This window comes from Elephas maximus, chromosome 9, assembly GCF_024166365.1.
Source record: "Elephas maximus indicus isolate mEleMax1 chromosome 9, mEleMax1 primary haplotype, whole genome shotgun sequence".
NCBI classification, from domain to species: domain Eukaryota; kingdom Metazoa; phylum Chordata; class Mammalia; order Proboscidea; family Elephantidae; genus Elephas; species Elephas maximus.
In genome coordinates this window covers 66,218,635-66,236,920 of record NC_064827.1, presented here as the reverse complement: position 1 = coordinate 66,236,920, position 18,286 = coordinate 66,218,635, and the positions used below count along the sequence as shown (strand labels likewise).

The window sequence follows — 18,286 nt, the reverse complement described above, 5'->3', positions numbered from 1 at the left end:
ATTTGGAGCTCCACTTCACCGCCTCGCTTAATATTCATACTCTTTTCCTAGCTGTGACCTTGATACATGAGCCTTATATATCATGATTGACACTCTCTGTATCAAGTTGCACTTTCTCTGGCTACCTTGGGTAAAAACCTTCCTTCATGTAGAGATAAAGCATAGCCTTTGCAGTCAGAAAGACCTGGGTTCAAATCCCAGCTCTACCACTCATCAGCTGTGTGATCTCAGACAATTGCTGTACGTTCTGAGCTGATTTTCCCCATATGACCAACGCAGGGTCATTGTGTGAATGAGAATAGGCAGACTGAATCATGGACTCGTAGCTGGGCACCTAACCAGACACCCCTCTCTTCATGGCTGGCACATCCATTTGGGGTACTGTGTTTCTGCATGTATGTGTGTGGGTGTGCATGGACACACAAGCACACATGCATGTATGGGTACAGTGATGTATGGCTGCCAATTTACTCCCATCTTTGTCAGAGTTGATCTAGGACCAAGAGCAGGGGTGGATTAGCCTGGGGTGTGGAGGGCCTCACTGAGGTCAGCTGTAGGGGCAGAGCCAGTGGAGGGAGAATAGCTTCAAAGCTGGTCTAGGGAGGCATCGCAACGGCCCTGTAACCTTGTACCTTTGTCATCCCCTGTTATTCTTTTCTCTGGGAGGTTGGGGACAGGTGCAGCAGAATTTGCCAGTCTGACAGGTTTCCTGAATTTTTAGTGGCTTTCTCTTTCATGGAGAAAATGACTATGGAAGGGGAGGGGTGTGTATGTGAAGGAATTGTTCATTCTGTGCATGTATGTGTGTGAGAGAGAGACTGAGAGAGGAGGAAACAGAAAGACAAAGAGGGATAGACAAAGGCAAAACAAAATCCACAAAGGGAAATGGATAGACAGAAAGTCTGGTAGAGAGAGAGGATGTATGCAATTAACATGCCTTTTCCAAGTTTAGCGACTCAGTGACCCCTGTGAAAGGTCACTTTCCATGCAAAGTTTGTACTACTCTTGAGTTTAGACGGCGACAACCCACAGTATAGAGATGTCCCCACAGATAAATGCCAGTCACCACATTTAAAAGGTGTTTTATTCTCTATTATAATTTCCCAAGACTGACCAAGAGAATGCATTTCTGTATTTCCGTCTGAACGGCAATGCACTTTTGAAGGTTGGGCTGAAATGTTCCTAGATTACTTCTTAAAGGCATTTGGGCTGTTTGAGATGCAGCCCTAGGGTTGAGGGTGGGGGGGAGAAGAAGGAAAGATGTAGTCACATGTCACCTCCTCTTGTGAGAACAGGTGTGGCCAAGGGGCAGATGTGAGCTGGAAAATTCTCCAAAGCTTTCAGTCTCCTGAGGGAACTTGCTTCAAAGACAGGCAGCAGACATTAAAGGGGGCTGCCTCAGGAAATGAGACGTGCATAGGTAAGGTTCTACTTCCCTAGTGGTTTAATGACCTGGGGGCATTCTTCAGTTTCCGTCTTGCTTGACCTTTCAGCAGCATTTCACAGAGTTGGCCGCCTCCTGCTTGAGGCATTTTCTGTGTTTGCCCCCATAATACCAGATCTTCCTGATTTCCTACCTCCCTTCTTGCCCATCCCCTCTCTGGCTCCTTCACAGGCTCATCCATCTCCCCCACGAAATCAGTGATGTTGTGCCTCACAAGGCCAGTCCTATAGTCCTTCCTCCTAGACTGACTCCAAGGGAAATCTCAGGCACATTCTGCTTTGACATCTCTATACTGATGGCTCCCATTTTATACCTCCAGCTCCAAGTTTTCTTCTGATATTTGCTATGTACCATGCGATCTCCCTTGCCTGCACAAACCCCACCCCACACACTTGGCCCCCAACTCATGGTGACCCCATGCACAACAGGATCAGATTGTTACAATCCTTAGGCTTTTCACTGGCTGATTTTTAGAAATAGATCGCCAGGCCTTTCTTCCTAGTCCGTCTTAGTGTGGAAGCTTGGCTGAAACCTGTTGAGCACCATAGCAACACACAAGCCTCCACTAATGGAAGGGTGGTAGCTGTGCATGAAGCGCACCGGCCGAAACCAAACCAGGTCTTTCGCATGGAAGGCAAGAATTCTGCCACTGCCCCTGGTCCTCTTCTAGTGTTCCTGATATCAGTGAAAAACCTCATTTTCTGTCTAGAGACAAAACAGAAAACCTAGGAGTTGTTCTGAACACCTCCCTCTCCCTTGCCACCACTCCATTTCCAAACCAGCCCATGTCCTGTCGATTTTAATTCCCAAACAGCTCTTGAATTTGCCCACTTCTTTTCATCTCACTGCCACCCTCATAGCCCAAACCACCAGTCCAACTTGCCTAGACTCCTGAGCTAGTGTTATGTCTGGTCTCCCTGCATCCACTCCGGCCTCCTTCAGTCCAACCACACAGCAGCTCTGGGGGTGCTTCTATAATAAAGATGCCATTGTTCCATTCTTCAGCTGAAAGCCCCTTGGTGCCTTGTCATTGCCCTAGGGATAATTTCCACACTCCTCCCCTTCACCTCAAGGCCTGGTCTGATCTGATCCGTCCCCAGCCCACTTCTTCAGTGCCATCTCTCCTCATGCTCTCTGCCTTTCAGTCATACTGACCTACCCTCAGGCCCTAGCATGAGCTGCAGTCCTGCAGTTTGAACTTCTGCAGCTTTTTTGGTCTAAATCACTTTAGATCTCAGCTCCAACTTCATTTCCTCAGGAAACCTTTCAAGAAGCCTCAGGCTAAGTCGGAACTCTTTGTCACATTCTTTCATAGGATGATGTTCCTTTGCTACACAATATTAACCTCAGTTTGTAAAGTCACATTCATTAGTGTGTTTATTTGATTTATGCCTGTTTCTCCTTTACTAAACAGTAAGCTCCATGAAGTCAGGGACCATGCCTGCTTGGCAAACCATTGTGGTAGAATGCCTAGTCAAACCCACTAAACTAAACCTGTTGCAGTCGAGTAGATTACAACCCATAGTGATTTGATAGGACAGAGTAGAACTGCCCCATAGGGTTTCCAAGGAGCAGCTGATGGATTCAAACTGGCCACCTTTTGGTTAGCAGCCAAGCTCTTAAACACTGTGCCACCAGGGCTCTAGTCAGTGCCTGGCATATTTATTAAAATGAGTGAATGAATGAATGAGTGTACAAGCCTGGGAGGATCATAAATGCCATAGGACACAGTCAAAATATTGTGTCTACATTTGTGTTTTATTTGGGAATAAAGGTCCCATAGATTTCCTTCAGTCTCAAAGTGTTCTCTGACAACAAAAGTGATTAAGACCACTGATGGAAAGAAACAGTCGGAATCTGAGAGCACTGGCTTTGGGTTCAGATAAACCTGGCTTCTCAGTTTACTAGCTGTGTGACCCCAAGTCCAGGAGAACACCAGCTTATTCCTCCTCAGAACCTTGAAAAAGACGATACAAGATGTGGTTCATTAAACACAAGTAGGACCATGAGACTGCCGTTTTCACCAGATGAAACTACCAAAAAAAAAAGCATTTGTTCCCGGTTTAGACTGAGTCCATCTGGAACGGAACACCCTGGTCATTTTTCTATTGGTGCACACATCAAGAATAAGAACCCTTTGCATGTGCTCAGGACAGAGCATCGCACAAAGCACTTTCATGTACACTATTTCATCCGATTTATTCCTCACAACAAGTCTGTACGGTAGGCGTTGTTATCTTCATTTCAGGCTTGATGAAACTGAAGCTCAGAGAGGTGGGGTGACTTGACAGGGTTCACACCACGGAATGTGGCAGAGCAGGGATTTGAACCCAGGTTGCTTTAATCACAAAGTCAGTGCTCGTCCAACTACACCACAGCAGCCTCAGAGAACTCTTTTAGATGTTGGCATCAAACCCAAGGGACCCGTTTGCTCTCCTGTTCTGTTTCTCTTAAAAGAACTGAGGAACGCTAAGACTCAGGCGCTATACTTGGTGTAGGGCTGGAAATACTCTCTTTATTTGCCAAAAACCCTCTCCACAACCTGCATCCCAAACCTTACGAGGTAAAGCCAAACTCTTAAAAAGTCAAAGTTGAAAGAGTCCTTAGCAATCATCTAGCCAGGCCTGAGTTCCATTTTTTGTGCCGGTTATGATCAGGTGGAATCAGGACTGCCTGGAATACAGCATTTAAAGAGATCCTGGGTCAGGACCAGGCTCAGTGGGAAAGAATGCAATGATTGCTTAGCAATGTCTGTCACGGGTAGAAAAAAGTGACTCGTATGCTAGGTGTTTTCCACTCCCATTCTAGGCTAGCCAGTTCTACTCTGCAGATGGGAAAGTTGAGGTAAGCTTATATAATCAATTAGAGTCTGCAGCTATGAAGGGGGAAATTTAGTAATCAGGTGGAAGCATTTTTTGGTCTCCCCAACCCTGAACATTTAGAGCAAATTAAAAAACTCCAGGTTACCCAAGCCCCCTTCATACATACAGATGACAGTCACTGGTTTGGCAGACTGCCCATTTTCTTATTTCAGGGAACATGTATGCACGCATGTGCACACGCACACACACACACACACACACAAACACATGATTACCTGAAGCACTAGAGACTGTCTCTATTGTCCTTCTTAGAGGCAGCAACAAGAGACTATTGTAAACCAGTCACACTGATTCTGTCCAAAGTGGGGCCAATGACACTCGTCCCCCTGTCACAGTCCCAGTAAAGGGATGCAGACCTGAGGGAGGAGGATGGTTAGATAGGACCCTTCTTGAAATCCTGCACTGAGAATGTGGAATTCCCACAGAGGTGAACACGGGGCCTTTGTTATCTCTCTCCCTGCAGCTGCTCAGTGAGAACAGAATGGTCAGGAGGGACAGATAACAGAAATTGGAGCTTTTGCCTCTCCCAGGTCTAACCTGCCAGCCTGAAAGCAGCCTCACACACAGAGTTCTCTGAGATACCACACGCAAGGGTCCTTCCTTCCCCCTCTGTCTCTCATTCCTCCCTCCTTTCTCACCCCTCTGTCATCTCACAATAATTCATTGAGCCCTTAATATAGGCCAGGCCCTGTACCAGGTGGTAAGATAAATCAGACCCAGTCTCTGCTCTCATCAAATGGGGAAGACTAACAGGTGAACAAACAATCACAACACTCTGATAAGTGTTGCAGCAGAGGAAAGCAGAAGTGCATGTTCATGGGGGGTAGGAGGGAGACTGTGAGAATGGCGCCTAACCCAGCTACGGGTGGGCTGGGAAGAGTCCCTGGAGAAGAAGATGTCCAAGCAGAGCCTTGGAGAGTGTGTGGGCATTTGCCAACTGGAAGGGTGGAGAGAAAGGGGATGCAAGGCAAGGGAACACAGGATACAAAGCTGGTTGCGTGGGAAAGCCTGGCACCCTTGGGAAATGTTAAATCCTTTGGGACCAATTAGGAGCAATGCTGCCTGGATCCTCTTAGCTGCCCAGATTCTCCTGAGAAATTTCATTGGTTTCATGGTTAGGAATTTGTATTTCAATCTCCCAAGTAGTTAGAGAAACTGCCATTGCCTCTGCCCACAGCTAAGAATTGTCCTGAATAGGAGAGGATGAATCTCCAAATGCATCACGTAAAAACAAGGGCCAGCTTGGCAGGTACCTGGGGATTAGTTGGACAAACACCTGGACCTCACAGAGTTGTTATGAAGATGACATGAGATCATGCAATCAATTGGCCCAAAGTAAGAGCTCAATGCATGTAAGTCATTGTGGCCTTCTCCTCCTTAGCAAAGGTATAACTTATAACAAACAACAACACACATATCAGGCTATATGTGACTCATGTCTCCCACCAACCATATGTGTGACTTGGTTCCCTAAGCCTCAATTTCTTTACCTTTAAAATGGGTATAATAATGCTTGCCTCACAGTATTGTGAGAATTAAATGAAACAATGTGCGTAAAGTGCTTATTTTATGCACCTGGCATATGATAAATGCTTAGGAAACACTAGTTATTATAATCACTCATTACTATTATGAGACAGAATAAAGGCAATGATAATGATTATTACTAGTTTTCCAAAACAAAAAAGGATAAATGATACCACTCTTTCCAGTCCTGGGCACAGCAATCTAAGATATAAGCCCTTTTCCTGTTGACTTTCTAAAGTAAGTCATGGCCGGGCATCTTTGTACAGCTGGATACCAAGCTTACAGTGGTCAGGAAGAATGTGTTTGAGTTAAGGGTGAAATAAAAGAGGGCAACAATGACTTTCACGCATTGAGTTCCTACTATGGGCCAATAAATCACATTATCACGTGTCATCTTCATAACAGCCCTGTGAGGTCCAGATTGTTATCTCCATCTTCCAAATGAGAAAATTCATCTGCTCAAGGTCACATGGCTAGTAAGAGGCAGAGGCAGGATTCTATCCCAGGACCACCCAGGACTTTGACTCCGAAGTCCACATACCACATTGTCTCCCTATAATAACAGATACTATGTACTGAGAAACCACTGTAAGCCCGTGGTCTAAGGGAACTTCCAACACAATCTCATTTAATCCTCACAACAATGCTCTAAAGTTGGTATCTTTATGTCCAGGAAACTAAGACTCAGAGGGGTTAAGATATGTAATCCAAAGGCACCTAGCCGGTAAATGGTATTCTCTCTTGCCTTCTCTCGTTTCCATCTTTTCTTGTCCAATACTCTCACCACTTACATTCTGCCATTATTTAATCACAGTGGGCACTCCGAAAGGAGTGTTCTTTCCAAGAGGCATTTTTCTCCCCCCTACAACAATTAGAAGTTTTTAGTCAGGTAGTGTGAGAAAAGAGGCAGATCCCGTTCCTGTCGATTCCAACTCACAGTGACCCTATAGGACGGTATAGAACTGCCCCATAGGGTTCTCTCAGCTGTAATCTTTAGGGGAGCAGATCTCCAGGTCTCTTCTCCGGGGACCCACTGGTGGGTTCAAGCCGCCAACCTTTTGGTTAGTGGCTAAGCTCTTAACCACTGTACCACCAATCAAAAACCAAACCCGTTATTGTCAAGTTGATTCCGACTCATAATGACCCTGTAGGTCAGAGTAGAACTGCCCCATAGGGTTGCCAAGGAGCAGCTGGTAGATTTGAACTGCCAGCCTTTTGGTTAGCAGCTGCAGCTCTTGACTACTGTACCACCAGGGTTCTTGAAAAGAGGCAGAGCCAGCATGATTCAAGGCTGCCTGATGCACGCCAGCTGGCTCCAGACCTGTTCCCTAGCAATGCCATAGTTCTGGGTCAGGGTGCAGGTTCTGAACTAGGTCTTAAGGATTGACTTGACCATTGATACATTGAACCGGAGCTAGCCTTGGTTATTTTCATCAGACATGCCTGCTGTAGACCCTGGGGGGTCCTGCTTAGGGTTCTAGGGTTTGTACCGCTTCTGCTGACTCCCATTTCACAAGTGCCCAGGGAGATGGAAGGCTCCTTTTGGAGATCTTGGCCAAAGAAGTCCCTGAAGTCTGGGACACCAGAATCACTGAAATTTACAATGGGAGTGACCTTTCATTTAATACACATATTAATGGGAAAATGGAGTCCCAGGGAGAAGAATCAATTTGCTCAAAACCAAAAATAACAAAACCCAAACCCATTGCCATTGAGTCAATTCCTACTCATAAATTATTGACACCATTAGGACTCAGTCTAGCTCTATTCCCTCCCTCTCCCACCCAAGGAGGTGTGTTGAGAGGCACTTCGAGACAGCATGTGTCCATAGGTATCTTTTTTTTTTTTTTTTTTTGATAACAGCTTTTCCTGAAATATAATTCACATTACAATGGAATCTTTTTTAGCCTTCTTTCCTAGGGGTGACTTTGTACCAAGACAAAGTTTGAGTTGAGTTCAGAAGGGAACTCGACTCAAGTATTTTATAGCTGAAAAGATTGCCTAAGGAAGAGCAAATCCACTTCTCAGCCTCACCCTGTTTTTTGTTGCAGCTAGTGCTAGTGATTCAGGGAGGCAGCTGGTAGGAGGGGCAGAAGTGCAATAACCATCTGGTGCTAAATGTGACCCAAAGTCTTCATATGTATCAACACAGGAGCTAAGCTCCCCCTCTGCCCTGGCTTTATTCTGCTGTGATTTGAGTGCCTACCATGTCTTAGGCACTATGCTAGATGCTGTGGATGCAGCAGTGAGTGAGATGTTGCCTTGCCTTCACAAAGCTCAGCCAAGTCTGGTAGAGAGAGAATCAGGAAATGGCAATGCAATGTGTACTAGAAGAGTGAGCACTAGGTGTGTTGTGGACACCTGATTCAAACTATGTGGTAGACTGGGAAAAGCATTACAGATCTGAAGGAGGTAAGATTTAGCCTGATGAAGGTAGATACCCATTGCTGTTGAGTCGATTCCGACTCATAGCAACCCTATAGGACAGAGTAGAACTGCCCCGTGAAGCTTCCAAGGCGTGCCTGGTGGATTCAAACTGCTGACCTTTTGGTTAGCAGCCATAGCACCTAACCACTGCGCCACCAGGGTTTCCTACAAAAGTGGATAGGAACAGGAAACGTGTTTCAGGTAGCAAAAGGAAGTACAAAAAAGGTCCTAGGTGCGGGGAGGGAATTTAGATGGAGCAGAGTGCTAGGACAGGAAGGGAGAAACAGGCAGGAACCAAATCACACTGGGTCTTATTGACCATGTTAAGGAATTTGTACCTTTACTAGGAATATTTGGAGGTCATTTGAAGGTTTTACGTACTGGTATTGTTAGTGTTTGCATATTACAATTTGACTCTGGCTGGTATGCAATAGGGTTTCAGTTGGGTTGGGAGGTAGCATATGGGTATGCTAGATTAGAGTTAGGAAGGTTAGGAATTTGTATCCGTGTTCCAGGAGAAGAATAATAACAGCTTAAAATTTGGTGGCCATGAGGATGAAGAAAAGAATAAACAGATATGAAAAATACTAAGTTGCTAGAATGAACAGAACGTCATGACTGAATGGTGGGGAGTGAGGGAGGTAATCAGAGATGGTCCTGAGGTTTCTGGCCTCAGTTCCAGGATGGAAGCTGGTGTTCCTTTGGTGGGACAAAAGAAGAGGAGCAGATGTGGAGGAGCTGAGTTCAGTTTTGAAAATGCTGAATCTAAGGCTCCTAAGAGATACACGACTGGAGATATAGAGTGGGTAACTGGATACGTACCAGTCTGGTGATCAACAGGGAAGTGAGACCCGAAAAATTCAGGTTTGAGACCTAACGGCACAGGTAATTGAAGATCTTCCAGAATAAACATAAAACTTCCTTTTACAACTTGTTTCCTTAGAGTGACTTTGCCCCTTTCACACCCAGCATCGTTTCAGAGGTTTCATTTAGAGGCTTCATTCAGACAGTAGCCTTGCTGCTCATTTTTAGCCGCCTTCGCTTTTACTGCTATAAAATGCTACAGAATGTTAATAGTCCTAGTATATGTGAAGTTGGCTAGAGTTGGTACTCCCATTTCATCAAGGGGGAAAGCAGGCATATGTGGCCATAGTCACCAAAGCAGAAGGGAAGAACACCTGCTTTCCAGATTTTTGTTTAATCATTTGCTTTCACTTAGCTAACAGTGAATTAAGGGTCCAGGGTATATGTGCCTATTTGTACATGACCATTCTTGCAGTGTATCAATTAGTGCGTTTTATTCTCCTAGATCCAGCCCCTGAATCTTAGATTAGGTGGGGTAATATACACCCCACCCCAGCTGCCCCTTGAACTGTGAAATTTTTATTTCCAGCATTTTTACAGAATCATTAAATTCACCAAATTTCAGATCGTTGGGAATAAGTGATTTATTGTGATTTTTAAGGTTAACTATTGAATGTCATTTTGAAAACACTTGGTTTTTATTCATGTGGTTGCTCGGAAATTAAATTTATACAATTTGTGTTAATTATATTATGAAGTTGTTTTTGATATTTAACTCTTAAAAAGTTTGTCATCCTTCAATAGCATGATGGACCCCCCCCCCCCCCCACATACAACTAAAATCTGGTTCAGATGTTGAGACCGATGGTACCTTTCTAACACCCAGGGAGTATGAAAACGTTTATTACTCGCATAGTAAAGCTTTCTGGGAGAGCAGAGGGGACTCCCAATCAGGTCTAAAATGGCTCGAGAGCAGCAAGAGGAGACTGGCTTGGCTTTTATGGTGGCGTGGGGAGTGGGTGTGGGGAGAGGGAATGGTTGGAGTGTTCCCACTTTCAGGCTAGGACTTGTGCGGTTTAAACTTCCTCTTGGTATCCAAAGAGGGCACACAGACTTTCTTCTCAGCTTGCCCATGTGTGGCAGGAGGAAGGGGGAATGGTAGGTCTTGAAAGCTGTTCAGTCAAACATCAAAAAATGGAGTCACACTCTATTATGAAGTTACATCAAGATTGCAAGACTCACTTGGCTCAGACTTTTGGGTGGGAGCAATCTGATATTATTTCAGGATTTTAAAAAGATAGAAAATTTATTTCTGAGATAGTGTCAATCAGTGATACTCAGTAAAGAGACACATTAGAATATGCAGGGTCCATTTTCAAATTATACAGTCTCCTTGTACTTCATCCCTACCCCCAGGTCTCCAAGGAGATTCTGATCCACACTGTACTACCAACATAAGAATGACAGCATCATTAAGCCATAGTTACTGAAGAGAATGAATGATGTGGCTGGGGGGGGTGGAGTAGGGGAAGAGAACCATTTGTATTATTAGTTAAAGGAAGAGCCATGGACAAATACATTTTAGACCTTTTGAATTTCTCTAATGCTTCTCAAGTAAAATAAACTTCTCACTCTTAGCCTTAAGGTTGTACCTTTGTTCATGCTGTTTCCTCTACTTCAAAGGCCCTTCAGCACCCAGACCCTCTCAATTAGAAATAATTTCTCATATACTTGGCACTTCATTTCTATCTTGTACCATTTCTTATTCTTCATTATATTTGTATCAATTGCATCAACTGTATAAACAATTGTATCAATTGTTTATATACCTTATTTCCATAGCTAGATCATAAGCTATGTGACTGCAGGATTCATTATTGATTCATCTTTGCATTCACTGCTCATAAAAACAAAAAACAAAACTGTTGCCATCTAGTTGATTCTGACTCATTGTGACCCTGTAGGACAGAGTAGAACTGTTCCATAGGGTTTCCAAGGCGGTTATCTTTACAGAAGCAGATTGCCACCTCTTTCTCCTGAGGAGCGGCTGGTGGGTTTGAACCACCAAACTTTTGATTACCAACCAAGTGCTTTAACCACTCTGCCATCAGGGCTCCTGTATTACTCACATACTTATTGCTAATAAGAATAAATAGTAGATGTCTTTTATATGTTTAATCAGTGAGTGAATGAACACGTGAAATCTCATTTTAATACTGTATGAAAAGATGCAATCTGTCATTATAGTTTTAACCAGGTAAACTGAGCAAATCACCAAAACAAAATCCTGTATACAGAAGACACTGCATTTTGACTTACACACACACTCAATAAGCTCTTCATGTTTTCAATCAAGATTTGAGTAAGTTACTAAGTAATTTTCTTTTAGGGAGAAATAGACTTTTTCCTCACTAGTTTCACATTATCCTTCTATCACAAAAATAAACTTTTAAAAACATTTCACTTACTGTAACTTCAAAATATTTACCATTTCGGAAGGTTTATGAAATGTCTAATCATCTGCAAGTGTTTTACATCCATCTCTTCACAATACTGTAGTAAAATGAGAAACAGTACCGTTACATCACTAATAAAACCTGCGGCTCAGAGGGGCCAAAGGGCTTCAGAGTCATAGAGCTAGTCGGGGAGCAGGACTGAACTCAAGCCTCCGTGCATACAAAGCCCAAGTGTTAGCCACCACATTAATATTACCTCCAGCCAACAGTGAGATGTCTTACTTTTATTTTTGTAATTATTTGAGCTAATGAATGTTGACCTGGAGGAAAAATCCTTTCAAGCTAGCCATCTATAGGAATAGCTAGCCAGGTATGTTTCTATACTGTTTATATATATATATATATATATATATATATATATATATATATGTATGTATATATTTACCTTGACTCCATTTCATCTCTCACTGTGAATGAAGAAAGATGCCATCCTGATTAACCAAATAATTAGCCTTACATATTTATGTGCTGGCTTTCCTAGTGGGAACATGGTTGTGAATGAGTTTTGACTGCCCCTCCAGCAATCTCTTTCTCCAGTAGGCTTTTTCATTAAGAAGGTGAGCAGTGCCTCACAGGTCTGAAATCTCTCTTAGCAGAGATACTTGAAGGATCTGCATCAGGTCACCATGAGGTGAAGGAAGCCTTTGTCCCCTACGTGGCAACTCACATTTTCTGAGTTAGGTACTTTTACATATACTATTGCACTTAATATCTTCTAATTCTCACAACAGCTTTTAGAATATAAACTGCCATTTCCTTTTACTAGACAAGGAAACTGTAGCTTGGTAGGGTGACAATGGCTAGTAAGTGACCCAAGGTCACAATACTAGGGGCAGAGTAAGTAACTGGACAGAAGTGGAGGTAATCCTAAAGCATATGCTCTTTCTGCTACTATAACGCAAACACAATACAGTAAAGTTATAGCAAAGACTATGCAAAAACCTCGGGGGAAAACTCAACCACAATTCTAGCCTGATAACCAATTAATTAGAATCATAAAGTTAGAAGGGACTTTGGTGATTAGCCCAACGTCCTTATTTTATAGATAAGGAGTCTGATGCACAGATGTGCTTCTCACCTGAGGTGACACTGCTAGTTAAGAAGCAGAGCTATGATTCAGACCTAGGCCTGACTCAAAGTCCAGTGACCTTCTCACTAGAATACCCTGCCAGTCCCTTAGCTGCTTCACTAACTCCAGACTTGGCCAGGATCCCATGAATATATTGACAAGATAAAGCTGTACGTCTGGAGTCTAAGTTTGTATTTTGCTAGACAGCATCCTACCTCACCACTGCTCTGCTTGTAAAATTCATCCAGGCACCCACTGTTTCATATCTGTCATTTGTTCTGAGAGTCCCTTGAGGGGCTACATGTCCTGAGTGTAAAGCAGCATCCTCATCAGGTGCAAGGTAAAGCACTGAGTCTCACACTAGGCTATGCCCTCCATTCCCTTCCAACAGAGCCGGGTAACAATGCACTTTTAAGAGGCCATTAATTAGTACTAGATAAAAAGTACAACTACTTGAACATTGCTTGCCCACATGAACACTGTAAGATTCAAACCAAGTTTATCTTACTGACTGGGATAATAGAGTGTCCCTCTGCTGACCACCTCAGACTGGAGAATGTACTGGGACTGACCCTCACAATCATTCAGACACTGCCTACACCTGGCCTTTGAGGACGTCCAGGGCAACAGAATACTAGATTTCTAATACTTCACAGAGGAAAGATCATGAAGTAAGTTGAGAAGACAGATACATTAATATCATTTATCATTGTTTTTCTTTTCTGAACACCTGGCATAGTGCCTGGCCCACAGAAGATGCTCAATAAATACTGAATGAATGCATGCTGAATGAAATGAGGCAGTCCACCTCATTGCTCCAAAACCTTGAACTTTGTATATTAAAAGGAAGCAGAAGCTTCCACCTGTAATTTTTGTTTGCCTTTAGATTTCCATATAACTTACAATGAGGCCTGCCTGGGAATTCCTTTGTGTCTAAAGGAAGGAAGCTGTGCTAGGAAGAGCCAATAGTTACTGGAGGGCCCACCCTTGTCATCAAGTGAATTCAATGACTAAGGATACGTATATTACGCACCATTGCTAAAGATTAAAGTTAGTCCTCTATAAAGCAGATTGGTAGGAACCCAGGCATATGGACAGATGACTGTAACACAAGGTGATTTATACCATAATAGAAACATGAAATAGGTAGAGAGGTAATAGAAAGGAAGAGATGATCAGATTTATTTGGAGACTTGTGGTCAGGAGCAGGAAATGCCCGAGAAAGGTTTTGGCTGCCAAGTAGGACCTTGTAAGATAAGAGGGAAGGTATTACTTGACACAGCTGGACAGCCTCACATCACCAAGCACTCTTTTGATTAACTCAGAAAGATAGTAACTATTTATTGAGTACCAGCTATATGCCAGGAACTGAGCTAGGTATTTTCACATATTCTTTTCCTTTTTACATACTTCTGGAGACAGGGGTCATAGTGCTCATTTTCCAGATGAGGAAATAAAGGCTCAGGAAGGTTAAATGGGTTGCCCAAGGCCACAAAGCTAATAAAATGGAATGGGATATTAGCAATGTTGTCCAAGGGTTGTAAGAAATTGTATAAGACACAGAAGAGTTTTGCAGTGGTGCCACGGGAGGTTAGGAGGTGAGGGGGCAAGGCACACAAGCCTGCTTCAACGAGAGCAGCTGTCCTTTGGACTATTTTACATGATATATTTGCATATAAGACTTCATTTGAACAAGGGTACTCCTATTTTTTACAAAAAAAAAAAAAAATCTGTAATTGAGCAAGTTAGTTTCTTGGGGCCATACTCCATAATAATCAACATGGCAGATAACTGAAAACTGTACTAAGCATAGCCTAAAATATTCATATCAAAGAGGAAAAAGAAAAAACATTCAATCCAAACTTACTTTCATTTTGAGCCAGCAGATAGCTACTGTACTTGAGGGCCAAGGCATGAGTGTGATTCAGAGATGGGGTCAGATATAAACGCTGAATGACAATCAGTGATGGCACTTCCTTCCAAAAACATCTGCAGCTGGAGGAGTCCTGGCCTCGTTTACCTCAGCCAGCCCACAATAGTATATTCATTCCTCAGCCGCAAACCATGCGCCAAAGGCCTCAGCCACTGTTCTTGCCTCAGCAAGTCCCCCGCTGACAGCAAAGACACATCTCCTGCTGCCAGGTGCCCCACAGATAAAGTGGCTTTAATAACTAGTAGAGTGATTTGTGATGTACTTCTTATTGGATCAATTTCCTCTTAATTATACAATCTTTGAAAATCAGATGCAATTTCATCATCAGAGCATGGGGCTTTCTCTAGATGAGAAGTAAAAAGACAAACTAGTTCAACATCACTTTAATTACCTCCTTTCCCATCCTTTGGCAGCTAGTACAACAGAAGCAAAAAAACAAAACAAAAAAAAACCCACTTTGAGTAGCTCAGCCTAGCAAATTTTCAGTGAAAGCAAGGGCACAGCTCTTGGGGTTGCCATAACCCCTGCACTGCAAAAGCAAGGTATGGTGCTCAGGCCAAAGCCTGAGGAGCCGCATCACAAATTCCTTCACCTACAAGCCTCTCTTAAAAGCACAGGTTCTCTTCCTTTTTTAACTGTAATTCTTAGAACAGAGGGCAAGGGCTGAATTTAAGACAGGGTGTTAGGGACTTTACATTTTGGAGACTGATTCTGAATATATAACTGTAGGAATGAGCTTTGGACTATCTTTTACATAACGGTGCTTTTGCCTGGATTTTGACTGAGGTAGATCCCTATGATGGTTATGCACTCAAAAGATGCACTGTTAAGATAGAGAAGCAAAATGCCATGGTACAAATTCTCTCCCTCCTCACCCCTGAAATCCCATATTTAATTAAAAAGCATGAACACCAGTTGAGAAGAAACAGTTATCAATTGTTTAATGCAGCAACAGGAATGGAAATAAATCCCAAAACCAGTATTATGTACTCACTTGGAGAAAATACAGAGTAAAGATGCAACAGTTTCATTTTCTGTTTTAGTATTGAAAATGAGAAGTGTCCACTTCCCCACTTTGCTGGCCCTGATCTATTTGGTGTTTCTCAGACAACTCTTAGCACAGGTCAGTGGAGAGGGAGTATGAGAAATGATGTCTATCCAAGTGTATTTGTTGACTATATCAGCAACCATAGTTGCTTATTCCCATTTTTCTATGCTTTGGCAAAATTCGAATCCATATGCTCCTTTAAAAGGAAAGCAATTTCCAGGCCAAAGTCTTCAACATCAAACAACTAGGGCCAATCCATTCTCTGTCACATCTACAATTAGAGACCAATCCAAGATGGCACAAATCCCTCAGCCAAGAGGCATTGCTTCCCAAAAGGACTGTATATCTCCCTTGGTGGCACTAAATGAATGAGCTTTCACACTGGTTAAGGTGATGAGATCTGAGACATCATGACACAGGGGAATGATGTCTGAAATGTCACTGAAAGGTGGAGTGGATGCCACCAGAGCATGCACACAGAATGCAGCCAGAGTTGAAGAGAAAGTGTCAAAGGTGAAGCACATTATATAACAGGAAGGAAATGGGCCAGAGACATCAAAGCCAAAAGAGAGGAAAACCAACAAGGATTCAATACAGGGGAAATTTCTATCTACAAAAAGGCAAAAGTGGTTCTCTCTACTGAAGCCTTGGAGGTGCCTAATGTCTACTTAAATTTCAGCTAACCCCATAATGTGTCCTAGTAAGGAAATGCATGTTACAGCTCTAAATTTAGGGGAAAAAAAAACTAAAAGAGCTTCTAAAATTCTAGGACTAGCCGGGTGGAATCAGGACACAGGCTAAGTCTACTCTACAGTACCACCAACAATTAAGGATAAGGGAAAGGAAGTTGTCTTAGAAGAAGAAATGGCGATTTCTCCTCTAAGGAGTGGAATATCTCCTCAGGTGGTAGCTGTAGATCTTGATGCAATGATCCCAGCAGTCCAAGACCAGCAGCTGCCCCTTAGGAGTGAGGGCAATGCCCACTGGACAGGTGAGCCCCTCTCGAATAAGGACACTATAGCCTCCACCCTTAGGAAAGTGGAGAATTTCCTTGCGACTACTGTCAGCCACAATGAGGTCACCACGGGCATCCACACACATGCCAGCAATGCAGCGGAAATCTTCATTCTCTGAGAAGAAGTGGCTAATCTGGCGACCCAGCTGCCCATCAGGGCCCACAGAGCCAATGGAAAAGCCACCCTCCAGGTGGTGCTCATTCTGCCGGTTCTCCAGGTTGAGTCCCAAGCCCTGGGTGAAGTAGACAGTGCCCTCTGCATCACAGGTGACAAACTTGGGCCGCACAGCGCTGCAGAGGCAGTTGAATTTGACTACCCCTGCTCCTCGGTCAACGGTGAAACACCACAGCTTTCCACCTTCCACATCGGTGACCACAAACTGGCCAGACGGCAGGGCTGTGATGCCCCAGGGTTTGCTCAGCTGGCTCCGGTGACAGGCCACGCAGTGGCCATCCAAGGTGTATACCTTGAGGGAGTTGTCATAGCTGTCAGTCACACCAATTAGCCCGTGGCAGTTCATAGCCACTGAGAGAGGAGTGAGATTGGGCAAATCAGCTCCAAGGAAGCTCAGCACAAAGCTATCAATGCCACTGGGGCTGCGGCGGATCTCCTTCAAGAAGCCCTTGCGGGCAAAGACCTGTATACGGTAGTTGCCACGGTCAGCAACCAGCACCTCTCCTTGACTGGTCACGTAGAGACTGACTGGAAGGTTGAACATGCCTGGAGTGCTGCCTTTGGCCCCCATCTTCTTAAGAAAGAGACACTGCTGGATATTGGCAGCCGTCTCAGGACCCCGCTGCTTAGCAGGTGAGGACCTAGGGCTGGCAACCACTTCCTCAGGGCTCATGTCCATCTCTCTAAATGTAACAGAAGTGGAGGCAGCAGAGGCTGCAGCCTCCATGGCCCAGGAATCTTCCATGTTGACTGTTCGGGGCTTCTTAACTGCCTGCCCAATTTGGAGGGGGCCAACATGGCCTACCTTAAGCAGCTCCACATCCTGCAGGGTAAGCTCCAGGGGCAGGTTGGCAGTGAGCTCTGGTTCCTCCTCATCTGCTGTCTCCTCCAGTAGTGCTACATCAGCCTGCTTGATCTTGGCCAGGAAGTAGTCACAGCGAGACACAGCCTGCACTTCTGCAATGTTAAGCAGGTAACTCTGCTCCTCTACCACTTGACTATTGGACTTCTCTACCTCAGTCAAAGAGCCTGTGAAGAACTTCCGAGAGCGAGACAGCTCCTCCTGGACTCTGCGCTCCTCATGCCCATACTCCTGGAGAACTGCTTTGTACCTTGCCTGAAGGTCCTTGGAGACACCTTCCAAGGCAACTTTTCGTCGCTGTAGCTCCCCCATAAGCTCCCGCAGACGAGCCAGCTTCTCTCCAAAGTCCCGACGCCGCTCCTCAGCTGCCTCTTTCACAGGGAGCGTACAGTGACCAGGAGGCTGGTGGTCAGCCTCCCGGCAAGGCTCACATAAAACCACACCACAGGTTCGGCAGAACTGCCGAGGCAGTCGCCGTCCACAGGACCGGCACATGAGCAGCCCCACAGCCTCACTGAGCCCAGCTGTGTCAATGATCTTCAGCACTGTCAGGTTGTCTGTCAGTTGGGTCAGGCTGGTTATGC

At 44.3% G+C, this 18,286-nt stretch overlaps 2 protein-coding genes across 18 annotated transcripts in view; one reads left to right on the top strand and one right to left on the bottom strand.

Moving 5' to 3' along the window:
• ASTN2 (astrotactin 2) overlaps window positions 1-18,286 on the top strand; it is a 1,062,617-nt gene that overhangs the window by 737,258 nt on the left and 307,073 nt on the right. The window lies entirely within an intron of this gene.
• Window positions 15,518-18,286, bottom strand: part of TRIM32 (tripartite motif containing 32) — a 13,823-nt gene continuing 11,054 nt past the window's right edge. For all 10 annotated transcript variants that reach the window (XM_049897100.1, XM_049897093.1, XM_049897098.1 and 7 more), the window contains one exon: window positions 15,518-18,286. This exon is cut by the window's right edge. In XM_049897100.1, the coding sequence (XP_049753057.1) occupies window positions 16,530-18,286 (1,757 nt within the window). In that variant the 3' untranslated portion in view covers window positions 15,518-16,529.